This window comes from Pelodiscus sinensis, chromosome 2, assembly GCF_049634645.1.
Source record: "Pelodiscus sinensis isolate JC-2024 chromosome 2, ASM4963464v1, whole genome shotgun sequence".
NCBI classification, from domain to species: domain Eukaryota; kingdom Metazoa; phylum Chordata; order Testudines; family Trionychidae; genus Pelodiscus; species Pelodiscus sinensis.
In genome coordinates this window covers 211,127,955-211,155,500 of record NC_134712.1, presented here as the reverse complement: position 1 = coordinate 211,155,500, position 27,546 = coordinate 211,127,955, and the positions used below count along the sequence as shown (strand labels likewise).

The 27,546-nt window shown below is 39.9% G+C and overlaps 1 protein-coding gene across 4 annotated transcripts in view; it reads left to right on the top strand.

The window, feature by feature from the left end:
• Positions 1-27,546, top strand: part of DYNC1I1 (dynein cytoplasmic 1 intermediate chain 1) — a 288,063-nt gene that overhangs the window by 135,097 nt on the left and 125,420 nt on the right. For all 4 annotated transcript variants that reach the window (XM_006114494.3, XM_006114493.3, XM_075922334.1 and 1 more), the window contains 4 exons: positions 6,082-6,171; positions 18,175-18,337; positions 21,671-21,770; positions 26,936-27,061. In XM_006114494.3, coding sequence (XP_006114556.1) covers positions 6,082-6,171; positions 18,175-18,337; positions 21,671-21,770; positions 26,936-27,061 — 479 coding nt within the window. The remainder of the gene's footprint in view (positions 1-6,081; positions 6,172-18,174; positions 18,338-21,670; positions 21,771-26,935; positions 27,062-27,546) is intronic.

Sequence of the window (27,546 nt, the reverse complement as noted above, 5' to 3'; positions counted from 1 at the left end):
AAAATTATTATTTTTAAGGTGTGTTCTTACTAAAGGCTTCATTTGTAACTACATAGAATTAAAAGTTGCACTGTCAGTGTCATTCAGTATAGCTCTTGAAACAGAAAACAGTACACAGGAGTTGTGACTTCTTAACAAGTCTCAAAGGTGCAGGTCTGTGAAGGTATAAATCCCATACCTAAGGGAGCAATGCAGAGCATGCTGTCTGCTGTTGAATTGGTGGTGCACATATATCAGTAGGCAAGAGTTTTGCTTTACATAAATCTTTACAAAATATTTAGCTGCTTGGTAAACTGTTTGAGCAGTAACACTGCTAACTGCATAAAAAAAGAAACCACATACTCAAAGGCAAACATTCAAAATTTAGACGGGCTAATCTGAGAAACACACACCTCAAGAAATAAAACATAAACAAACATCTTATATGTAATCTTATATGTGATTACATTAGATTAAAATTAGATTATAAACTCTTTGAGTCAGGAAACATTTTCTCTGTATTTGTCCTGAATGTGCCTACTATGCTTTTTCATGCTGTAAAACTATATAAAATAATAATGATTCAAAATTCTTTAGCCCAGATAGATAATAAATAGTTCAGCCATATACAGATGTGGGGCCTAATTTTATGGAACTAACTTTAATGTTGTTCCCTTTTTGAACTATTGGAGGATTTGGTGACACCTGGATACTCTAGCTACCTATTTCCAAGAGATCTAAATGTTTAAATGTTACCACTTTCTCCCTCGGTTTCATGTGAATGCAAAACCACGAGCACAGGTGTTTGTGAATGTCAAAGTAAAGACCAGGTGGTGGCCCAAATGAAAATCAGGGCTATGAGATCCATCCAAAGTGTCATGTTAGAAAGACGCAGTCTATGCTTAAATCCAACAAGGTGTATTTAGGTCTAACTGTCCCCTTGTTGTGTCACAGAGCTCTGAACTGTGAAGGAGAGCTTGTTAGGTCTAACTATGTCAAGCCATGGTAATTCCTGATTTGGTTCCATTGACCAAATGGCAGAATATCTTGATAAACAGCAACAGGTCACAGAACCAATGACATCTGATGAAGTGGATCTTACGCACGGAAGCTTGTGATCCTATATATTTTTGTTGGTCTCTAAGCTGCCACAGGACTACTCATTTTTAAGAACCAATGACAATGAGAAATGTTACATTTACAGTGAGAAGCTCCATGGCCTAGTGGATTCTGCCCTGCAACTCAGAAGATCTGGATTCTTTTTGTGACTCTAATACTGGTCTGTTTAGGACTGGACAAGTAACTTCCCTTCTCTGGGCCTCAGTTTTTACATTTGTGAACTGGGATAATCACACTGACCTCCTTTGTATAGTGCTTTGAGATCTAGGGATGAAAGCTCAGTGTAAGAATTTGTTATTTTTGGTAGTCCTACCTCTTTTCTGAGATGGCTTCTTTCATACCCATCAGGGTTCTGACTCTGATTTCACTTCCATGGGTTTTACACCAGAGGCTTAAGTAGAGTTACTCCTGATTTACAGAACTGTGAAGAAAAAGCAGATGCCACATGTTTATGCTTTTGAAATGTTATTTTTTCTAAGGCTATCGCTACACTACCAGGTTTTTTTTCAGAAGAAGATATGCAAATCATGCTCGCATTTGCATATCTTCTTTCGATTCTTTTTGCGGAAGAGGTTTTGCCACTATTTGGCCCAGTGTAGATGGGGCCAAATGTTAGAAAAAAAACCTCTTTCACAAGACCCCTTATTTCTCGTAAATCGAGGTTTACAGGGCCTTGTAAAAGAGGGTTTTTTTCTGACATTTGGCCCCATCTACACTGAGCCAAATATGACAGAACCTCTTCCGCAAAAAGAATCGGAAGAAAATATACAAATGCGAGCGTGATTTGCATATCTTCTTCTGAAAAACCTGGACGCCGTAGCCTAAACATACACTCTGAAAGGCAGAAGCCCACTTGTGTTCATAACCCATGGGTTCACCTGCATTTGAATGCATACTTGCTGCTACTGTATATTCCAATGGAGTAATGTTAGGCAAGAATGAATAGCTGGAGAAATTCAGTTTTTGCCATATAATGCTCAAGTGATGGGGCTTTACACAGGGACTCCGTCAGAGTGAGGTGGAATTCAAAACATGTTGAGAATGACTTAAAATACTATTTTAGATGTATAGTTCATTCAGTTTTAGAGAGCCACAGCAATAACTCAAAATCAAGTTATACAAAGAGTTCTATTACCAGTACACTGGATCAAGACTTAGTTTGAATGGAAAAGGGCCATTGAACAGCCCTGGCAAAAGAGAGATGGTTTATGGGATGCAAAATGATCTGGTTCCTATTTGCATGCAGTTTTTCTTGGTTTTAAAATTTAGTCAGAATATAGACAGCCACAAACTGTCCAATATGAAAAGTGTAACGTTGACATTAACTTAATCATGGCTAAGAAAAAGACACCCAAAAGAACCATCTTAGGAGAATGTTAAGGATGCAGAGCCAAGAAAATGTGGGAATGCCAGATGTAAGGTTGCCTGTGTACTGTCAGTTCAGCCTCCAAAGATGCATGTAGGAAGGGACTGTCTTTTTGTTCTGTGTTTGTACATCACCTAACACATTGCAATCCCATTCCATGACAGGGCTACTAGGCACTACAGTAATACAAATAAATAATAAATAATGCCATCATCACATACTGTTGTTTTTTTTTTCCAGAGGACTCCTATGTCATTCAGTAAATGAGTTTTTAATCCTCTTAATTCAATGTGTGGTGTCTGGCATTATTTAATACATGAGCCAAACCCTGCACTGAATACAAATGCTTTTATCTTCTTCTGGATATTTTGTTCTATGGCACTCATTACCATTGTCGCCGAGGCTACGTCTACACTTCAAAGTTTTTGGTTTTGCACAAAAACTCGCGAAGTGTCCATACCTCAAGCACATTTTTGCACAAGAAAGTTTACAGTGAATCGACAGAACAGAGGGAGTTTTGTGGTACAGGTATTCCTTTTTCTACAAGGAATAACTCCTTTTTGCGCAAGAGCTTTTGCACAAAAAGGTGTGTGTGGACAGTCAGCAGGGGTATTTTGCTCAAAAGCAGCCTATCAAAACAAGCACAACTGCCCTTGTTGCCATTCTGTTAATGGAAATCAGAGCTTTCTTGTGAGAGAGTCCATGCAGTCGGGATGCGCTCTTGTGCAAAAGCACATCATTTTTGCAATGCACTTTTGCAGTGTGGACACACTCTTGTGCAAGAAGTTTTTGCGGAAGCTCTCTTCTGCAAAAAGCTTCTTGCACAAGAAGCCTGCAGTGTAGACATAGCCCGAGTGCTTCATAAATGTTAAATAATTTATCATTATACCACCTCTGTGAGGCAGGGGTATTGTTAGTATTACCCCCATTTTACAGCTGGGGGAAAGAAACGAAAAGCAGTTAAAACCCACATATGTCAGAAAAGTCCACCAATCTTGGGTGCCCAGCTTGAACCATTTAGGTTTTCAGGGTTCATAGCTTTTTTATGATACTTTGTAAGTTAAAATCACAGCTCCAATTGACCTCAACTGTAGCTGTGAGCGCTCAGTGCACCCAAAAATGAGGCTAAGCACTCAAAAGTTTAAAAATTCCATAAAGGGGCTGAATTAAGATATTAATTTTGGCCATTTCCTAGCTTTTTAGTATTTAGTTTTGCAACCTTAAAGTCTCTTAATGTAGGTTTATTTAAATGAGTGTGTATAAAGAGACCCACCCAATATTCACACACCTTATATCCTATGTGTAATTTATTGTAAACCCTTAGGAGTTGCAATCCAGCAAAATCAATATACTGAAATGTGTGTCGGTGTACAGAAATTTTCACATTTTCTTTAGAAACAAGCATTTCACATATTTTAAAAAATATTTCTGCAATTAAATCTAAAGAAATCGCATTTGTTACATAGAAGGATTTGCATTAAGATAGAAAGCTTTTTGTGTGCAGATATAGAAACAGAACTCCAGTATTAAATTTGCATATATATGCTTTAGGAAGTCCTGCATACCTGTCATCTTATCCTTATTTATACATTTTTTTTCTTGGTTCACAGATTGTTCCCCAAGGCTATATCTAGACTACAGGCTTTATGCGCAAGATGCTTTTTTCGGAAAAGCTCTTCCAAAAAAACTTCTTGCGAAAGAGAGCGTAGACACTGCAGAAGTGCATCAAAAAAGCAATGCGCTTTTTTGAAAGATAGTGTCCAGACTGCCTGGATGCTATTTCACATGTAAGCAGTGATTGCTATGGACAGAATGGTCACCAGGGCACCTGTGCTTTTTCCTCTTCTTTCTTCTTCCAAAAAAACTCCCTCTTCCCCATCCACACACGCCTTTTTGTGAAAGAGCTCTTTCAGAAAAAGGTTTCTTCCTCATAGAATGAGGACTATTAATTGCACAAAAACCCCTCTGTTCTTTCAATTTTCTGTCGAAAGAACGTGTTTGCAGTGTGGACATAACTCAGGTTTTGTTGGAAAAACTCTATAGTCTAGACATACCTTGAGGATGCAGGGAGAGGAACAAGCCATGGAAAAATCTATTTCAGAAAATACCAAAGTAGAATTCCATCCCTGCATCCAATAGTCACAGGGAAAGGCTGATAGGCAGGGGAGTCATGCTGAGCCCAGAATGGGAGGGTCAAGGCACTGACCATATAATCCTGCTTCCAGGCCCTAATACATTTGTCTTAGAATTGCCAGATGCCACAATTGCAGCGGCTAAGAGTACATGATCAGATCATGGATCCAGCAAGCATGCCTAGAAAATGCTACCCAGCCTTTTATGTCAATAGGCAGATTGATGGTAAAGTCACAAAGGAACCATAGCATTTGATCCACTGCTATGGGCACATATGACACAAATCAAAACACCATACATTCTCCAAGATAAAGAAAGACTCCAGTACTGTGTCGATGCTCAATTGTCCTGCAGCATGCAACTGTGGAGATCAATGTCCTTTCCCCCAGCTTATTCCAATGCAATAATTACTATAGTTCAATAGCTCATTTATGTTTTTTTCACAGTTCCATATTCCACACTGTCTGTACTTTAGCCTTTTAATCTATTGAATTTATAAAGCACCACAGTATCTAGGCCCCAGTTTGTGTGTATGGAACATGGTCATGCAGTGTAGACTACTTTGTCTTGACTATGCCATTTTTTTCTGTATATCATGATCACTTTTCCATGGGTGTGTCTTGCTGTGTGCAGCACCTGTGGACTGGGGAGTGCATTGCATTGCTAGTGCTGGGACCAGGACAGAGCTCCCATTTGGGTGAAATTTGGATTTGTTTCTTTCAGTCTGCACATTGGTCTGAACAATCACATCCCTTGTAACTTCAGACAATTTCATGAAAAGAATTGACAGTTTTGTCCTTCCAGGAAAAAAGGGTGACTATATAATGGAGGGAAGGAGGAGGGCAGAGAGAAAGAGATAGATTTGCATAGGTCAGAGAAGGTCAATAAAACATCTGGCATTAGTAACTGACATGTGTCAAATTTAAGTGTTCATTAAATTCATATTAATGCAAGAACCATTCTTAAACTTCAAATGCCACTTTTGGTTGCTGTGTTCTCCCATTTGATGGTGATGACTTTTCAGAACTGTACTCTGCTTGTTTGCTTGCCACTGGCATCTGACCTGAGGTCAGACTTCTATTTAACCCTTTCCTGTAGGTCAAAAGACAAATTAATCTGGTGAGAATTGAATTGGAAATGAGGTGTCTGGATAACAGGTGTTCCACTTGTGGAATAGCTGCCAGGCTTGACACATGTTTGCCTCTATTCCTATGCCATCCAAGAAATCATCTCTGGGGTCAGAGAACCATTCTTAAGACATTTGAGATGGAAAGTCGCCAGAGGGAGTGGCAGTAACAGGTGTCTAATGCTAGAATGTTGTCTTTCTGGCTCTTGAGAACTTTCTGAGAAGGACATTTGTAGGTAATTTATTCATTTATATTTGTTGTAGTTATGCTTACTAACAGGTTCAATGGCTACAAGATGTCCAGGAGGAACTTCTCCCACTCAAACAGAGAGTTATAATTCTTTATTTCTTTTTCTAGAGGATGAGGACGATGATGAGATCGTGGAACCCAAGGCAAGGAACGACTCAGAGTTGGAAAATCAAGAACAGAAACGTGAGGTGAAAGAAGGTATGTGTGAAAAATAGGATTTTATTATCATTTTAAGTGCCCTATCCTGCAAATAGTTACCATCATGTGTCCATCATGTACAGTGCTTACTATTGGCAGTAGTGCCAAAATAGCAGCCTGGCAATTTTGAAAACTTTAAATAGTTCTATTGATGCAGATCTAGGTTAGTGATGTAAAAGAAATAAGGTGCAGAAGGAATTGATATCTGGAGAATGCACAAAATGGGCCTGACCATCTTGGAGCATAAGCAAAAGAGGCTGTTAAGACATTTTTTCTGCATTATACCAGGAATTCTCTGAACGTTGCTGAATACCATGGAAAGTGTTCAACGTATGTTGAGTCATGGAGTTTCCCTTCAATTACCACATAAAGAGAATCCAAATACTTATATTTGAAATCTAGGAGGAAGAGACAGTGGGCTAAAGAAAGAAAACCTAAATAGAGTCTCAAAAATATCTTATTTATTTTATTTCTTCGCATACCTGCAAGTGAGCCCTCATGTTGTTTTATCTGAATGAGTGCCATAACTAACATCATCAAGTTCTTTGTTATAGTTTAGTCTAGTTTAAGTGTTTCATTTGACCACTGGCTTCCTTCCTTGATTAGCAGAGGCCGTTATCTCATGTGAGTGATGGATGTGCAAAGTTTTGGTAGCGGTGGTCTCTGTGACACTCATACCACAGAAGTCAAAACAGAGGATGATAACAAGGGCAAATGACAGTCTTAGCGGGGTGCTAATACTCAGTGAGTAAATTCACTCTTGCTGGACAGTAAGCAAACTTGATGAGTGGTGGTAGAGGTGAAAGGACAGCACACCGATGCTGCTACTGTGAATCAAATGATGTTTGCTATGTTTCTTTACCTTTTATCCCTAAACAAGTCTGTTTGCCTCCCTAAAGCAACCCCCCTTCTCGTGTTCTTAGCAAAACTCAGTCTGAAGCCATCTTTTGTGTTTCATGGAAGTGATTAAAACCATGTTGCAAGTCAAACAGGATTTTTGAAGAACATTTCCTGCCAGTGCTGCACTCTGTGAGCCTTATTCAGAATTAATGGCTTTTCTGCAAATTAGCACATAATGGGTTAAAAGCATGTTTATGTTGGCATTAAGTACTCTGGCTTCTTTTTTTCTGCAAGGCAAGACAATATTTTGCAAACTTTTTAAAGAATCTCTAATAGATATTATAGTGGCGCCATTCACACTGCTATATAGTAGTTAAGGCTGTGTCAGCACTTCCATTATGAATCCTGTTTTTCAGGGATTTATAACCCAGCCATAAAAATTTGCTCTGGGCTGAAATTTGGTTTCAGCTCAGGGAACACATTTTTTTAAACAGATTTAAAAAAATCAGCTTGAGCTTGTGTGAGTTATAGGAGTGTAAAGTAAAAGAATCATGAGAGGGAAAAGCGGGAGACAGATAATTTTTACATGTGTATAATTCAAAAATAGGTTCATTTAAAAAAAAACCTAATAGATTGACCTCAGCCCTTTTAAGTTTCATTTTTCTCTAAGCCAGCTGAGTTTTTCTGAGTTTTGGGTATTTTCAAAAGGAAATCTGAGTCCTTCTTAATGAATTATAGGTGCCCAAATATGTGTATATGCTTAATTTTACCAACAGGAATAGTGACCACAATAGTGATCAATGGCACCAATCACATGCATAAATGCATGCAGGATCAGTGTCTGTTATTGGATCTGTTTCATAGTGACAACAAAAATTCATTCACTGTATAGTGGGCCAGCTCAGTGCTATCTACATCACTTAAGCCTCCCTTAAGGGCTATCTGTAGGCATCAGAAATAGAATAACAATTCAAAGGTCTAGTATCTGAGGAGTACACTAAGAAACTGCACCATCTGCTCAGGACACTCCCGACACGAGCACAGGAACAAATCAACACACACTGAGAGCCCCAACCAGGGTTATTCTATCTACTACCAAAGATCCACAAACCTGGAAATCCTGGACGCCCCATCATCTCGGGCATTGGCACTCTCACTGAAGGACTGTCTGGATAAGTGGACTCTCTACTCAAACCCTATGCCATCAGCACTCCCTGTGACACCACTGATTTCCTGAGAAAACTACAATGCATTGGTGATCTTCCAGAAAACACCATCCTAGCCACCATTGATGTAGAGGCTCTCTACACAAACATCCCACAGATGGAATACAAGCTGTGAGAAACAGTATCCCTGATGATACCACAGCACAACTGGTGAGCTCTGTGACTTTATCCTCACACACAAGTATTTCAGATTTGGTGACAATATATACCTCCAGACCAGTGGCACCGCTATGGGCACCCGCATGGCCCCACAATATGCCAACATTTTTATGGTTGACCTGGAACAATGCTTCCTCAGCTCTTGTCCACTAACACCCCTTCTCTACCTACGCTACATTGATGACATCTTCATCATCTGGAACCATGGGAAGGAGACTCTGGAAGAATTCCACCACGATTTCAACAGCTTCCACTCCACCATCAACCTCAGCCTGGACCAGGCTACACGAGAGATCCACTTCCTGGACACCATAAGTGATGGTCACATAAACACCACCCTATACTGAAAATCTACCGATCACTATGCCTACCTTCATGCCTCCAGCTTCCATCCCGGACACGTCACATGATCCATTGTCTACAGCCAAGCACTAAAGTAAAACCACATCTGCTCCAACCCCTCAGACAGAGACCAACACCTACAAGATCTTCACCAAGCATTCTTGAAACTACCATACCTGCACGAGGAAGTGAGGAAACAAATTAACAGAGCCAGACATGTACTCAGAAGCCTCCGACTACAAGACAAGCCCAAGAAAGAAACCAACAGAACACCACTGGCCATCCCCTACACTCTTCAGCTAAAACCTCTCCAACGCATCATCAGTGATCTACAGCCCATCCTGGACAATGATCTCTCACTTTCATAGGCCTTGGGAGGCAGGCCAGTCCTCGCCCACAGACAACCCGCCAACCTGAAGCAAATTCTCACGAGCAACTATACACCGCACCACAGTAACGCTAACTCAGGAACCAATCCAGGCAACAAACCTCGGTGCCAAATCTGCCCTCATATCTACACCAGCGACACCATCACAGGACCTAACTAGATCAGCCACACCATCACTGGCTCATTCACCTGCACATCTACCAATATAATATACGCCATCATGTGCTGACAATGCCCCACTGCTAGATACATCAGCCAAACTGGACAGTCCCTACATAAAAGAATAAATGGACAAAAATCAGATATTAGGAATGGCAATATAAAAAAACCTGTAGGAGAACACTTCAATCTCCCTGGACACACAGTAGCAGATTTAAAGGTAGCCATCCTGCAGCAAAAAAACTTCAAGACCAGACTTTAAAGAGAAACTGCTGAGCTACAGTTCATCTGCAAATTTGACACCATCAGTTTAGGATTAAACAAAGACTGTGAATGGCTAGCCAAGTACAAAAGCAGTTTTTCCTCTCTTAGTGTTCACACTTCCAGATCAGCTGCTAGAAGTGGGTCTCACCTTCCCTGACTGAATTAACCTCGTTATCTCTAGCCTTACTCTGGGCTGCATATTTATACTTGCCTAAGAGATCTAACCTATATAGAGCTTTTAATGTAGGCCCTGCAATTTACAATGTGTAGGAGGAATGCTGCATCTGTGTGGAACTCCATTGACATCAGCAGAACTCTGTATAGGTGTAGCAGTCCACTGTGTATTTAAATTGCAAAAACAAGGCCTTAAGACTCCCAGCTGTTCAGAGCAAGCATTGTCCTCTCACCTTTAGTTAAGATCTCCTTAACTTTAAAACTGGCTTTTCACAAATGGTAATACAGATCTTTAGAGGAAACGTTCATTCACTAAGAATGCCTATCTCTGGTCATAGCTATACCCTTATGATAAGCTTGCTCCCTCTTTCATTATTTTTTAAAACTTTTTTTTAAAATATAGGTGGAGTGATAAAGTGCCATTAATTTTCATAGCTACATATTGAATAACTTGCTTTCATGTCTTGTTCCATTTTTGTTATTTTTAAAATATATTTGGTTCAGTGTAGAATATATTTCATTGTGGTTTCTGGATGCACATCATATTTTCCCTCTGAAATAGTCTGTCTACATTTCTAAAAATCATATTTTAAAATGTGTATAGAGAGCTTATTGACTTTTGTTGTGAACCCACACAGCTCCAGAGACATCAGGCCAAAATTCTACTTATGGTTACATGATACAACTCCACTGAAGTTATAAGAAATCATGGCCCCCTAGGATTTCATGGTTGTCACTATGCATCACACTGTGGCCCATCAGAACTTCACAGTCGAAGTGGGGCTAGAAGTTGGACCCTCTTTCTATCTAATAAGAATCTGTTATCAATCAGCAGTATAGAGCCTATGCATTATTTAGCTAGTTGGTTCTACCCAGTAGAAGACATAGGTGCACATACACATTAGCCAGTTCAGTACAAAGTGAATGGGGTTACCACATTTTTATAAGAGAGCAGAATTTGGTCCACATTTTTTACAACTATTTTTATTACATTCCAGCAAATAAAAATGTATACTCACTTGATGCTGGTAAACTAAATATGGTATTATTTAACCTGTGTTTAACATCAAAGTGGTATGAAAATAATATATTTTTGTTTTCTTCTATATAGTAAATAAGTATGAAGCCAAATATTGCACCGTCAAATATAATTTGTGAAGATGCTATGGGCACATCCAGGTGAACAAGGCCTTTGAGGGAAGGGGAGGGGGGAATACTTTGATCAGCCACTTAGCCTTCTCCTAGTTTTCTCAGAAGAAATGTGTGTGTCTCTTGAAGGCTGAGATCAAAGAATCTGTAAGCTGCCAGAAAGGAAAAAAATTGCAGAAAATTACACAGAACCTTTTTATTTTATTCAAGGTAATGGTCATACAGGGATAAGGATCGGGGGTAAAATGGAAGTAGCTCTGAAAGATAAATGGGTGGAAAAATCTTCGTATTAAAAAAAGCAACCGTGCATGTTTCAGTTTTCTGCTTGGACTTGGGTGTATTTGTCACTAGTTGCAGAAGTGCTTTGCACTAGAAAAGTGATATTAACACTTCTTGTAAGCAGAGCTCCCCTCAAATAAAACTTCAGAGGCAGCTGAATGAAACATGAAAAAAAGGTTTCAGTAGGAAGCTTAATATTGCCAGGAGCATCTGAAGTATCAGCAAGAAGAATGAGACAAGCTTGTTTATGTCCTACAAACATTAGCCAACGTGTTTCTGATACTGAAGAGGGTTTAATAGACTCTCAGCCTCACACAGATTATCGCTAGATAGGAGGGCGATCCTGCAAAACTTCAGCCATTCATGTCTCCATTGCCCATGAATGCCCTGGAGTTTTCAAGCTGTTTATTTTTTTCCTTTTTCTCTTCTGCTGATTTTTTTTGGTGGAGGGGAAGGGGGCAAATAGAACTGGCAAATGCTCAAAGGAAAGAATTTATATTTCCAAGCTGCAGAGAGTTTTAGGCATTTGGAGTTTAAAATTAGTTTACCATTTGCCTTCACATTTGTTTTCTCTCCTTTTATGCTTTTTTTCACTGTCTTGTCATGCTTGTTGTTTGTAATACTAGGAAAGCAGTCCTTTGATGATATTGTCTCATTACAGGCGTCCTCCCCAGATGAGTTCATTTAGTGCTAATTACTCTACAGTAGTGGCTACAACAGTAGGTCAACATGAACTTTTTGCAAGTTGTTCCTTTCTTACATGCAATGCCTCCATCTAATGCACTTAAAGACATATTGTTCTCTTGTCTTGTCTCTTGTTCCACTGCATAGGAGGGCCATGCAGGGGATGTATATGCCCCCTATCCGGCTTGTAACTCCATGGGGACCGGTAATATCACAGTGCACAGTGGGAGAGGGATGTCTGGCTTGGGAGAGACACTGGGAACTGGATCACGGGGCTGTGACACAGACCACAGATACTTACTATTCAGTTGCTCTGGTGCCTGAGGGTAGGACTTCTCTCCCACCCTGTGCATCTTTCTCTCTCTCAATCTATCTACATGGACCAGATGCTGTGCAAGTTTAGACTAGTTCAAGCAATCCCAGAGTATATCTATTTAGCAGGCCTTCATGTTAGCTTGAAATAACTAGCCTAGAAAAAGGAGGTTATACCCTGGGCAGTAGATGGCATTGTCTGTGGTGTGGAATAATGAGTTATTTATTACTGAGCAGTCTATTGCCTGCATTGGGATGACAGTCAGTGGGCTGACAACCACTGTGGGCCCGCAAGCAAGGTCGGGGGACGGGGGTCTCCATACCCCCAACATAAGAATGGCCATACTGGGTCAGACCAAAGGTCCATCTAGCCCAATATCTTGTCTGTCGACAGTGACCCCCCAGAAGTCAAGGGTGGAAGGACGGGACTGAGGACGCCCAGACCACAGCATGACCCCCTCTCCCAGCCCTCAGAGCTGTGTGGAGAGGCGCTCTGGTGACAATTCAAAAGGGTACAGGACTCTGGCCACCACCACAGAAGCAGTGATGGTGGCTGGGAGCCCCTTTGAATCTCTGGGGATTGGGGCAATTGCCCTCTTTGCTCCCTTCTCCACCTCCCCCACCCCCGTTTATATTTGTAGGCCAGGTGGCAGTAGATCCCCCTACCTTTTGTCAAAGGAGATGTCAGTAATCTTCGTTAGGATGGGTCTCAGGTAGAGCCCTGCCATAGGGCTAGAATCCTACGGGTCCTATATGACCTGCTGCCGTAATAGTGGGAGCAGGTAAAATGTACTTTGTGGTCGGCGGAACTGGGTGGGCAAATAAACCAGACTGTGGTAATTTGCAAAAAAACACTGCATCTCTTAATTTGTCATAAATAGAATAGCAATATAAAGCAAGGTTTTCTTTCTCTTTAATAAAGATTTTATCCGTAATAAAGGTTAAATTTAAGCAAGGAGTAGAAAGAGATTTGATGTTATTATAACAGGATAAATATTTTGTAGGGCTGTCAATCACAATTAACTCAAGCGATTAATGCAAAACAAATTAACTACATTAAATATAATTGTAATTAATCACCATTTTACTCTCACTGTTAATAATAGAATACAAATTTAAATTTAATATAAATGTTTTTGGGTAATTTTCAACATTTTCAACTATATCGATTTCAATTACAATACAAAATACAAAGTGCTCAATCTTATTTTTATTACGAATATTTGTATTATAAAAAGATAAGAAAGAATTTTTTTCAGTTCATCTCATGCAAGTATTGTAATGAAATCCTTTTATTGTGAAAGTGTGATTAAAAGTGCAATCATGATTATTTTTTAATCTCATAATTAATTGTGATTTTTTAAAATCATTCAGCAGCCCACATTTTTTTACACGGTTCAAGCAATACTTGTTTATTCTTTTAGTGGTAAAAACTCTGTCTAAATTCTATATATATTTATAATATAGTGAATAAATTTATTTTAGTAGCATTGGGGAATCTGCGTCTCTTGCAGGATTTGCTGGACATAAGTTTTTTGCAACTGGGATACAAATATAAGAAACAATTCAGGGGCAGGTGTGATGGGGGAGTGGACACTGCAGGGTGGAACAGAAATGGATTTAAAAAATAGTCCCATGCAGGTCTCTACTTCCAGATGTTCTTTCATCTTTCATACTATCAAAGAAAGTCAAAATCACATTTGGTGCTTCTTCTTGCCCTGACTTCTCCCATGTTATTTCTGAGCTCTTGCTTTCAGAGCGCTGCTCATACTCCAAGTCATATAACACTGGATCATGAGCAGTAAACATCACACACATATTTCAGTCTGTCTGAGGTAAGTTTGGCCCCTATGACTTGCTGCATATTTGGCTGCACTATGAATCTGTTTAAACCTGTAGAGCAATTAGGATGATGAGGACAGACTTATAAATTATTACGTAAGAGGAAGGGTCCCCAGTGATTAGGGCGCTACTCTGGAACTTGAGAACCCAGGTTGGTTCCCTGTTTTGCCAAAGACCTTGGGTAAGTCATCTTTCTCTGCCCTTCAGTTCCACAGCTGTAAAAGGGCGATAATCGTATTTCCTTATCTCACACGGGTGTTGTGACAATAAACACAGTGAAGTTTACAAAGTGCTCAGATTCTCCAGTGCTCCAGTGCTGGGGAGAACCATAGATAATTATTCTGCTTTTTGCTACCTCCGTGCTATCTTTATGAATCCATGTATCTGAGAGCAAATATGGCTTCCTGTGCCCTCTTGGATGCAGCGTGGTGCCAAGCTTTCTAAGACCAAAACCCAACATAAAGCTAGCGGGGGCAAAAAAATATCAAAAGGTGTGTGCAAAGCTGTGTCAGTCTGGCATTTGAAACAAAAATCCTATATACTACTGCTCAACAACTGGAGCATAGTTTCAAAGTGTAGCTTTGAACTCTGTCATTTTGAGTTTCATTAAGTGTTAGGGAGCACCAAGGTATGAAGTTACAGTTTAATATCAGTGCTCTCGAGGTGTTCTCAGAAATACAAGGTAAACCCAAGTATATTGAACTAACCTTTGGGCTGCTGCTATTTAACTGGAGAGACTGTGAGATATTTTTCAAAAATCTGAACCATCAGCTCTGACATAGAAGACCTTTGATTCAGTTGGAATCTATAGTTTGAGTAACACACTTTCCTAGCTGATTATTCTCCTATGATATGTTGTTTGCGGGCCTATTTACAAATGTTGTGCCAAATTCTTTTCTGGCATAACTGTACTGAAGTCATTAGAGTTTTGCCAGCTAGGAATTTAGACCTTCGGTGGGATTAATTTGTGGTAATTACAATGACACCTGTGGCATTTTCCAAAGGTAAATCCTGTACACTTTTCCCAAGGTAGCCTGTATAACTAAAACAAAGATTAATTTTGTTTAAAATGACATATTGATAAACACAGCTATTCAGTTTATTATGTTCAATTTATAACATTTTAGAGATAGCATACAACGCATTACAAATAACTGAGTTTGTTTGGTGTAATCAGCTTTGGAACTCTAAGAACATCTCAATTTCCTTTTCTACTGATATCCATGCTCAAGTTATAAATTATGAACAGGTTATTGAACCTTAAAAGAAAGGCAAACTCAGTGCATCTTGTAGAGAACATGTTTTAACTGATGGAATACATTGAAAATGTCCTATTCATGATTTGGGCCCCATTAGTGTAAATCAACAAAGTTCCTTTACAGGATCTGGCCCCTATACTTTGTAATAGGATTGTTATAGCTGACCTGATTGTGGATGGTCCTCGAATGAATACGCAGGGTGAGGAGCAGGGCACAAAGAGCCATCCCCACTTGTGTTCCCACCACCACCCTAACAAGTTGCAGCTACAACTGCTCAATCCCACAAAGGAAAGTGAAGAGACAGGGTCATGGCCAATGTTCCTGCTAGGTTTTTCCATCCATGTGTGGATTTTTTCCATCTATGCTCAGAATAATTTTGTGTGCACCACCAGTAGAAACACCACCAGCAGAAACACAAATCTAGCTGTGGGCACTTGACTATTCCGCCTGGCAGCATTTGAATCTCTCCTGAGTGGCCACACAAGTGCACAACTTACAGGGAACACTGGTCATGTCCCCACCCCTTTTCTCTACCAGAGACGGGGTTGGCCACCAGCATAAAGAGGAGTGTGAAGGCATGTAGCAATGGGTGTGCTCTCTTGTATGCTGCAGAGCTCTGGGAGGTACCTTTGCCTGCTCAGCACTGCGAGTTGCTAGTGCTCTGTGCCTCTAAGAGTCAGGCTCTAGTGCTGCAAAGTGCAATGTACCTTGGAGATGTAGAACTTAGGCATTGTATACATTAGTCACTGATTATAAATGAATATAACCATATGCTATGTTCACATACATTGACAATTGAGGGTGCAACCCTAAAAAACCCATCTGATGTAGACTTGGCAAAATAGAGCCCTTACTTTTTGGTACAAGTTGGACCTTCCTGGGCCAGCACCTTTGGAATGAGGGAACTTGCCAGATCAAGGGAGGTCCCCTGCCACCAGCTTCCCAGCCTGCCACCCCTCAGTGCTCCTGGCTCTGCTGCCGCCCCAGCTGGGCCCCCCTGTCTCTCTAGCCACCTACTGCCTATCCCAGCCAGGCTGAATTGCCTCTGACTCCTGCCTGGCTGGGCTGCCACAGCCCCCAGCCCCAGAGCTGCTGGGCCATGGACTCTAGCCCTAGCCAGGCTTCCAGAGGCTCCAGCTGCTGGGGACTGAGTCCCTGGTACTACGCTGCCGCAGGCTACCATGGGCTCTGTCTCTGGCCCCATCCTGCCAAGGGCTCTGGCCTCAGCCCCACGTTGCCAGGGGCTCCTGCCCCAGCTTCCCCTCCCTGCTGCCCTGGGCAGCTGTGGGCCCCAGTCCCAGCCTCACTCTGCTGCAGACTGCTGTGGGCTCTGGCCCCGGCCCCTTGCTGCCATGGGTTGCTTCAGGTTCCATTTCTGGCCCTGAATTGCTGCAGCTGCTGTGAGCTCTCACCCCTGCGCCCCTGCTACTCTGGGCTGCCATGGGCTCTTGTCCCACGCTGCCATGGGCTGCCAGGAGATCTGGCCCTGGCCACCTGCTAAACCCCACTACAGAGAGTTGTCGGGAACTCTGGCTCCCTTCTGCCCTGGGCTCCTGGGGGCTCTGGCCCTGGTCCTCCATTGCCCAGGGCTGCCTCGAACTCTGGTCCCAGCCCCCCTGCTGGTTCTTCTGCCATTAGGTTTGCTGGGCTCGCTAGACCAAAGAGTGCCAGTTTTGGGAGGTGAAACCTGTAGTATCAATGTGTATTTTAAACGTTTTTTTAAACAATTGCCGAGTATTATGGGAGGATCAGACCATGGGAGGATCTGACAATATTTATTTAATGACAGTAGATGATGAAAATCAAAAAGTTAAACTTTTATAATTGTTAAAACACAAATAGTCCACATGACATGTCAAAATATACATATTAAATAGCCTCAAATAAAACTCTTATAATTTCTCAGACAGCGTTTTCCTTAGTTTGCCTAAATGTAATTTTTGCTTATTATTGATGCAAATATAATTTTTTCAGTTTGTGTGTGTACAGTGAAATTGATGGATATCATCATTTAGTGATAAAAACGGAATCTTTCCCAATGTACATGTAAGTACTGTAGTCACATTTCTTCCAATGGTCATTCATTTGGAAAATGGCTTGTCTTTTAAGAGTTAAGAATATTTTTTATTCAAATGTCAGAATCTGGCTCTGAAATATTATGCCTGTTAAAAGTTTTGATTTTCTGTAGCTTTTGATGGTGTCAGCAAGCAGGGACTTGTACAGAAAGTCCATGCACTCTAGTTTTAGTGTTCTTCTACAAATAATATAAAGTATTTCATGACAAGTAGCATTTGTTTGTTAGAGTTTGCTTCACTGTTAACATGAGAAAGGTACTTTAGCTATTTATTTCACTGTTGCACAAACTATCCAAAACAAGAACAAAATTTACTATTTGCACCAGGAAGAAAATGAAAGAACAGAACAGAAATATTGTCTGACATGAACACCGGCAGCTCTTTTAATACAATAAGCTGTAGTATAACTTTTACCAAGTTAAGAAGGTTATTTTGTTTTAGCCGTAAAAAGTTATCTGCTTTAAAAGGGCATTTAAGACAGGTTCTCTGTTATATAAGTGTTATGCTTTTTTCAAATTTAGTATTGCAATTAATGTCAGTCAGAACTATTTCCTGAAATATGAACGAAAGGTTTATTTAATTTGGGGTCTTAAGTATTTTCCTCTTCAGAATAATAAATATGCAAGACATAGGATATCTTCTGTGTAAATGCCACAATTCTGTGCATACAGGGGTATATTTAGATACATTTAATATAATTCTTAATAATGATTTTAAATGTAAAGCACTGATTTATTCCTGTCAGTACTGCAGTAAGCTTTTGTATAAAAAGTTCTTTTTTACTGAAGACTTGAATTCATTTGGAAAGGTCTCAGCTGCCAGAATCTAACATTGTCTTTGTGCTTTGTAAGCTCCTCCTAGAGAATTGACAGAGGAAGAAAAACAACAGATTCTCCATTCAGAAGAATTCCTGATATTTTTTGACCGGACAATACGTGTAATTGAGCGAGCTTTGGCTGAAGATGCAGATATATTCTTTGACTACAGTGGCAGAGATGTAGAAGAAAAAGATGGGTCAGTTTTTTCCTTTTTTAAAATAACACCCTACCCTGGTGTATGTTGAAAAAAAGCTGGTAAAGGTGCATCTTTTAAAAAATGGAATACTGTATAAAGATGATGAATTCTCAAAGGTTGATACAATTAAAAGTCTATAATCCGTGTGCTATCTGTAATTATTTTGTAAAATAATATCATACTTGATTACTCTTATTTCTTTTAAAGTTCTTATTAGAACTTATTGGCTGTGTCTACACTGGGCAACTTATTCCGGAAAATCAGCTGCTTTTCCGGAATAAGCTGCGAGCTGTCTACACTGGCCCTTGAATTTCCAGAAAAGCAACGACGCTCTACTGTACAAAATCAGCCACTATTCCGGAAAAACTGTTCTGCTCCCGCTCGGGCATAAGTCCTTATTCCGGAACACTGTTCCAGAAAAGGGCCAGTGTAGACAGCCCAGTAGTCTTTTCCGGAAAAAAGCCCCGATCGTGAAAATGGTGATCGGGGCTCTTTTCCGGAAAAGCGCGTCTACATTGGCCACAGATGCTTTTCCGGAAAAAGGGCTTTTCCGGAAAAGCAGCCTGCCAATGTAGATGCTCCTTTTCCGGAAAAACTGAAAACGGAATAGTATTCCATTTTAAGCAGTTCCGGAAATTCATGCCAGTGTAGACACAGCCAGCATGTTATTAAAATGTCAGTATTTTGATGACATTTGATGAAAAAAATTGAGTTTTTCTTCTAATTATTATTTATCCTTTCACACGGCTTTTTAAACTTTGGACCCGATTTTTACAGATAGTTAAGCACCTAAATATGTGGAAAAGCTCATGGGCTCTTCAAAAGTGCTTATGAGCCTAACTTATATTGGAGATGAAAATCTCCCAATGTTCCTTACTATTTTAAAACACTGACCCTTTGCATCTAGTAACTAGATCATTAAGTGGTATCTTTAGGACAACTTCTTCATTACAATTCTTCCTTATTATAGCACTATCTTCCAAACAATGTTAAAAAAAAAGGTCTTTACCACCTGTCTTCATTAGTACTGAAATCTTAGCTAGTTTCTACCTGGAGTAAGTACATTCTGCCTAAATGAGAGCTTGTGTACATGGTAAATGAGTGTGCAACCAGCCAAGGTGCAAATCTACAACACTCGAGACTGCTGAGCATGGTGTGGTCATGTGAACTCTGCTGCTATGCCCTACATTTTCTGTGGTGAAGTACATCAAAAATTATTATGGAATATTTATTGTGTGGTAGCAGGGTCCACCCAGCCAGATACTGAGTGGCAGGTTAGAGAATGGTAGATTCATACCCTCGTTTGGCACATGCTAAGTGTTTGTGTGGACAAGCTCTAAAATTCCCCCCATAGTTTTAATTAGATTCAGTATTCTTCATGTATTGCCCTAAGCTGTTGAGTAGCATTGCAGTCCACTACTGAACAAAGGCTTCAGTTCACCCTAGAGGCTCCTGCACTCTTATGATGGATAAAAGTGATTTCTCTACACACAGAGCTTATGCAGCCCGTTAGTAAAATCTGTGAAGTGTTTGGATTCATGTAGCTGAAAGGTGCAGTGTAAATGCAAGATCACAATAATTAAATACCTTTAAATTAAAACAAGAGTTTCTTTGTCTAAAGTGTAAGAAGAACCATGAAGATACAACTTTGAAGAACCCAATATTTTGAATTCACCATTCCCTTTTCAGAGACAAACCTAAGTGGGGCTGGGGGGATGGAAATTCACTTCTCAACTGCTAGTTGTCAAGCAACCCACGGGGGACTGTTCCAGCCTGTGGGTTGGAATCATAGCAACTTCCTGTCTGTGGAGCTGCCCAGCCACTGAATCTCCATAAGTATGAATCCAGTGTCCCTTCCACATGGTTGCTCCTTTTTGTGGTGTTCTGTTTGGAGCTAGTGAAGAGTCCATCTCTCCATACATAATAATGAGTTTGGATGTTTTCTTTCATATGAAAGAACTTATTTGGACCCTTAAAGTGGGTGAATCCACAATGAACACAAGAAGGTAACATAGAATAGGGGAATACATATATAAGACCAGACATTCATTATACTTTGTGTGGTGATACCTTATGTGGATTTGGAGCGGGGGCATATTATGGTTGTATGAGAACTATGCACATTTCATAGGCACTTTGGGATGTGTTATTTATTATTATTATTATTTGAACTGTGGCAGCACGTACAAGTCCCAGCCATAGGCTAGAACCCCATTGTGCTAGGTGTTGTACATACCCTGGACAAAAAATGGTCCCTACTACAAAAAGCTTACAGTCTAAGCATAAGTCAAGGAACAAGAGGTGGATCCAGACAGATCAGATAGAAGAGCACAAGGAAACAATGAGATTATACTGGTCAGTGTGATACACAGTCGTTACAGTTCATCAATTGCCTAAAAGTTTTGAAATTTTTAGTAAGCATCACAGTGAAGCAGAGTTTTAAGAAGGTATTTGAAGGAGGAAAAGGAATTGTCTTTGTGGATATTTACAGGAAGCTCCTGACATGCATAAGAGGCAGCACGGGAAGGGGTCATTGCTAGAAAATGTAACAAGTGGGTGATAAATTCTAGAATCATTGGCTGATTAGAAGTGGGAAGTGACATTTCAGTAACCAGAGGAAGATGATAATTGGGGTAGGGATGGGCTAAGAATGGTCTTGAAAATTAAGACAAATCACTCACATTTGATGGATACAGAAAGGAGAGCCAGTGGAGGGATACAAGGGGAGGTGTAACACAGTCAAAACAATGAACTAAAAAAAATAATCTTTGCTGCAGAATTTCGAAAGGAAATGATTGGGGGCAAGATTGCATTTGTCAAGCCCAGAGAAGAGGATGTTGCAGTAGTCACCACATGAGCTGATGAGAGAGCCAGGATGAGACTATTGGATGTATGCTTGGATAGGGGAGGTTCTGTCTTGGTGATGTGACACAAAGAATTTGCAAGGTTTAGACAAAGCCTGAATGCGAGGATCAAGAGAGAGGATAGAACTGAGGAAGATGCCCTAGTTGTGGGCCTGAATCACAGCAAGGAGGGTTGCCCACAGTGACTGAGAAAGGTGGATGGAGAAGGGATATGTCTCTGTGGAAATTAGCAATTCTGCTTTGGTCAAATATGTGCACTAGTTTGTCCCAATTGCAAATATTTGATTATTGTGTTACTCCCAGGTAAAATGACCCATAAGACCAAATAGCGAAGGATAGGATTATTAAGTGAAGATGACGAAGTTGGGGAAATAGAAAAGGAAACCCGTCAGAAATCCCTACATTTTGGGTCATGCCAATTAAGCCTTGGTAGTTTAAAACATACTTTTTGTTGTTTGAATCCACACAGAGATGTTCAAGCTGGAGCCAACCTTTCCTTTAATCGTCAGTTCTATGATGAGCATTGGTCAAAGCATCGCGTTGTCACCTGTATGGATTGGTCTCTTCAGGTAAGATTTGCAGTTGTGAGCCAGATATAAAGCTTTCATTCAGTTTTATTTGGTAATATTTTACTTCCTTTAGGAATTAGGCAACAATTGGGATCCGGAAGAATAAGCATATATGAGTGTGGGTGTGTTTAGGGGGAGAATAGTGATCTTATGAATCTGTCCTTTGGTTGTATTTAATGTTAAAAATCATTATTTAATATTTAAACTATATATTTAATAATCCTACCCAAATGATAATACCTCCAGCGGGGTATATCTAGACTATAGGGTTTTTTTGAAAAAAGTGGCCTTTTTTCAAAAAAACTTCACCTGCATCTAGACTGCCATTGCGTTCTTTTGAAATTAAATCAAAAGAATGTGGCAGGTTTTTTTTTTTAATTGATAAACCTACTTTTACCAGGAAGAACACCTTTTTTCAAAAGAGCTCTTTCAAAAAAAAGGCATTCTTGAATGCAAACAGGGCTTTTTTGAAAGAGAGCATCCAGATTGCCTGCGTGCTCTCTTTCAAAAAAGCAGCTCACTTTTTCGAAACTCTTGTGGCTGTCTAGATGATCTCTTTCAAAAGAGGCTTGTAGTCTAGACGTACCCACTTTCTGATCTCCTGAAAACTTTTACCATTTAGTTACACATTTTCAGTACAAACATTTCTGGCAACTGAAAGTTTATAATTTGGCAACCAAGTAAAGTAAACATAATTGCAAGCAGGAAGAACTAGCAGAAAGAATTCAGTATTTTGAGTGTTTTCATGTTTAATACATTTACAAAATGTTAAATGTACCTGACTTTGTCACAGTGATTTTCAGCAGTTCTACAGAAAACAAAGGGCCTTACTGAAGATTTTAGGTCTAGCTTTCCACAGAATGCACCATGTTTCCAATACTGGGGCTTCCTTCCTGCAGGTCTCTGAAGTATGCAGGAGCAATGACTAGCTGACAGGAGCAGCAGATGAGAAGGAATGAAATGTGCCTGTTCCTGAGAATCTTTGAAGCTCAATATGTAAACATTTATGTAGATGGGCAGTGTACAGGGGCAGAGAGAAGCAATGGAAAACACACACAGTGATTCTGACTAGTGATAATCTTCTCTCCATCCTCCTGTATACTTCCTTAAATGCACAATACGATTGTCTTTTGTCCCTCCATATCCCCAGGTGTGTGTGTGTGTTTGGTTTTGTGTGTGGCGGGGGGGAGGGGGTGAGGAGCAGTGAATTGGCAGCAGTTAAATGAAAGGGGTTGGAAGCCAGAGAGAGATTGTGCAGTATTAAATCATGGGGCCCACATAATTTAGTTTTAATGTGTCACATAGATCATAGTGCTTTGGTTACCTCATACGTGATCTGAGATACTTTAGGAACAATAGGATATAATCTCATCTGCAAGTGAACAGAGTTTTTTTCATCTATAGAACTGACTCTGCATGAATCAAACTGAGAATTTATTCCTTTGCGCTCATACCTAAGAATGTAAATTTTACAAGAGGTAGGTACTGGCATGTGGGTGGCCTAAGCACATATGGATTTACACAGAAATCAAATATAAGCCTGAGGAAATGCTTATCGTGGTTGTTCACTTGTTCAGGAGCTGGAAATTACATGGAATTCTTATCTGATATTTTCCTAGCAGGCAGCTTTTACTGGAGTCCCAGGACAGCAAGATAAAGCTGAGTTAGAAAACTGCCAGATGTAATTGTTCAGCCCCTCAGGCACATAAGCATGTTCTATTTCCCGCTTCTTTGTTCTGGGGTGGCCCCGCCCTCCTATCCCATTAGCTCCTCAGTCCGTTTTTCTTTGGCATGTGCAGGCTGAGCTATTCTCTGTGCCACTCTACATTTCATTGCAGGGGGGGCACTCTGGCTTCTCTCATTTCCTTTGTGAGGTGCACATAATGGGGAAGGAACTCAAGCAAGCTTGAGGTATCTCGCCGAGCAGAGGTTTATGGTATGCTCACACACACATTATGCAATGCCTCGTATACAAAAGGGTACTTGACCTATCATGTGAATGGCAGAATATGATTACTCAATTGTCTGTGATTAAACTGTTCCTGCAAAATACCCCGAAGGCAAATAGGATAACTGGAAAAAATATAAAAAGAACATTGATTCCTTTATTAAACACTTTATCATGTTCCCCAGTCACCTCTGAAATATGGGCCAGGACATGTGGGATCACTCATACAATTAAAGTCAATTCAGTAGTCCTCTGATTCTTTTGCAGAAGAAGGGTAAAAGTCTTAACTCCTTATTCAGCTTTTATTTAGGCAAATACCCAAATAGGTTCAACTTACATGTAAAAAAAAAAGAGAGAAATCATTCTTTGGTTCAGAACAAGGTCATATCAGCTAATCTAAAGCCAAAAACAAGTGAAAAGCTACAGAGTTCAGACACACAGTGCCTGGTCCTTCATGATTCTCATGTGATCATCACAAAGGCAGGCAAAGAGTGGACATTTTACAAAGCTATCTTTAACGTAGACAGGACCTATGAGTGGCGTTTTCATCCCTGGGCTTGCTCCCTTCAGATAAAATCATTGTCCTGTTGCTAAGTGTGGTCTGTCTGTGGGATTAACCCTTGGCTTCTGGAAAGGAGGATAGAGCACCTGGACATCATTCATTGGGAATCTGGACATCAGGACTTCCTTCATTAACCCCTGAGAGATGCCCGCCTGACAATTTTCATAGTGCTACATCTCCTCTCTCAATAGCAGTCACTTCTTAAAATCAAAATTTCTCATAATCATAGGTGCTGGAAGTAGGGGTGTGGGAGGTACTTCAGCACCCCCTGGCTTGAAATGGTTTCCATTATATACAGGGTTTATGGTACGGTTCAATGGCTCTCAGCACCCCCACTATACAAATTGCTCCATCTCCCCTGCTCTTAATGATGGTTATCTAATTCAATAGGATGCCAATGACTAAATATCCAAAGTTGGGGGTAAATTTACAAGCTGATGCCTACACTATGACTGCAAAATGCATCCACACTGGTGACTTACATGTCTGCATTTGTTTATGTTCAGACAGACTACTATTACGTTACTTAAAAACCTCCAGATGAGTTCTATAAGAGAATGAACTAGCCCCTGCACCAACATTTGTGCCTGAAGCAGCTACTTAGGTACAAAGCTAAGCCAGCTTTCCCTCTTTCCCAGTCCTAGGAGGATTAGGCTGGTTTCTGGTGCAAAGCAAATCAGTCTCAAGGATACAGTACTTTGTATCCGGTGCCAATGGCCTATAATAGCTGCTCCAGCAGCCAGGGGATGCCAGAATCTAGATGCAATACAGCCATATCTCCCTTTCCCCAGAATGCACCATACATTGGAGTTGGGAAAGGAGATGTCATGGGAGTAGCTATTGCAGCCCTATGTTAGCCACGGATTCCCTCACACATGGGAAGAGAAGTCTGGGATCTAGCCTCTATTCTACTTAAGAACGATAAAACTGGGACAGAAAAGAAATCAGCTATAAGACACACTATTGCATAAAAATGGATACAGACTAGGGCTTTTATATGACCCTGAAATCTGTATTGCTGTAGTTTTTCATTATATCTTTCCCTCAAAGGAACTTAACACTGAGGGATGGGGGGAGGTTGAAAAAAAAGGGTTTAAAATCATTTTTTTTAAAATTGCTCTGTAGGTTTCAAACTAGAAGGGGCCAAATTCATGAAGTCATGATAGTTACATCAGGGATTAATTTGGCCATTTATGTTTATAGAAGCTCTCTGTATTGAAGAGCTGTTTCTTCCAGTTCTGCATTTCACCTGTACAGTGGTAGAGGTTTAGAAATAAGAGCTCTCACTGTGCTTCCAATATAATGCTGCAGATACCAGAAGAACAACTTGAACTGAATCATTCTTGGTTGAAACTGAAGAGCCATGATGACAAGGCATTCTCCATGAGGGACCCTGGTCTTTGGAGTCCATTAGTTTGCCAGAACCTGTATTTTTTAATCTAGATATGTTACAAAACTCGTCTTTTTTTCTCTTGGGCATTTGAGTTGAGGGATAGAGCTTTCTGAAGTATATGTATGTGTGTCCATGGGGGATGAAAACGGTAAATGACATGTTGTGTGAATAAATTATTAATATTCATTATTTTGATCTTGATATTTGGTACCTGGATATTTAAGGATTGTAAAAGTGTCCCAGTCAATTTGAATGGTCACTTATTAGATTAAATTATAAAATACATAAACAAAATTATGAAATACATATAGAAGCATTTGCATAATGATGTACTCGTTCACCCATATGCCGTTATCTTTGCTTCCTTTTTTTAGCAAGATTAGATTAGATTCTTTGCAATAAAATAGTTTTCCTATTTTTTCTCATTCTTGATGTTACTGGAATTACATCAGAAATATGGTTGGCTCACTGTACTTAAATTAGTTTTGCTTATGATATTTGAAAACAATATATTTGAATCACTATAGTCTGAAAGTCTAATTCACCATAGATGTTTCCTTAGAAATTGAGTGTACTGTACTAGAAAATATGGACCTGATTCTGCACTGTAAGGAGTGTCCTCAAAACCTGTTTAATGGCACTCTGCACTTCCAAAGAGGACCTCAATATCTTGCAGAATTGGACCCTCTGTGAAAAAGGTTTTAATTTGTTATTTGAATCTTCTGTAGTAGATACCTTTTTCGTATTGGGAAATAAGAAAGAAAAAACAACTCTCTACTGTGCTGAAGAAAGTGGACCTCAGAGTAAAAGACCTATTATTTCAATATTAGATATCAAAATTGATGGAGACTAAGATTTCATAGTCTCAAAAAGTTTTAAGCATTCAATTTGAACTTTCAGATTTCACTGTTAGTAGAAATTTCAGGAAAGGGACCTATTTCATAGCAAAGTCTGAATATCTGAGGTCTTTCTTAAGTTACACTTTTTCGAGAACTACCTACAGTAAATAATGTAACCATTGTGTTATCCTAGAGGACATCGATAAGGAAGAAACAGTCAAATCTTTAAGAATTTTAATAATAAAATATAAAACCAAAGTGTAGCTAAACAGTACGTTTGGAGTGGTGTGCATGATTATTAAAACTAGATATTTGATACCACATCTAGGGTGAGAAATGATGGCTTCTGTCTCCTATGATTTTGCATAGTTGCTCCATCCCCAAAACAGAATCTAATCTTACTGCGTGTTCTCTCATATATAGTACCCTGAACTGATGGTTGCTTCTTATAACAACAATGAAGATGCTCCACATGAGCCAGATGGGGTGGCCTTAGTTTGGAACATGAAGTTTAAGAAAACCACACCAGAATATGTTTTCCATTGTCAGGTAAGATTCAATAAGTCATTCCTTGCATACTAGGCAAAGCAGAGTTTGCTATGCAGCCCATCTGCCTACTGTTTGGATGAAGAGGCCAAGGTTAAAAAAAGACAGTTTTGGAAAAAGTACAAGCAGCAGTCTAATGTTCTGAGAAGGCAGCAATCCTTCTGAAACAATAAGGCAGCCTTGTCAGGGATTGTGTATCATTCTCTATTTAAAACAATCCCTAAAAGACTTAGTTTATAAAGACCTTGCACTTATGAAGTAACTGTGGTGTACCACTTCCTCATCCAGGCAGCCACATATGTTTTCCCACCCACGTTAACTTCCTTGTATCCTCTGAATCCCAAGCTGCCTACTCTCATTCCCTATGAAGTTCAGTGTGATTTTTCAACTTTAAAATGTATAAATATACAATACATTTCTGAACATTCATTTTGCTGATACCGTGGTTAGAATGACTTAAGTAATATGAGGATTCTTCAACAAATTAG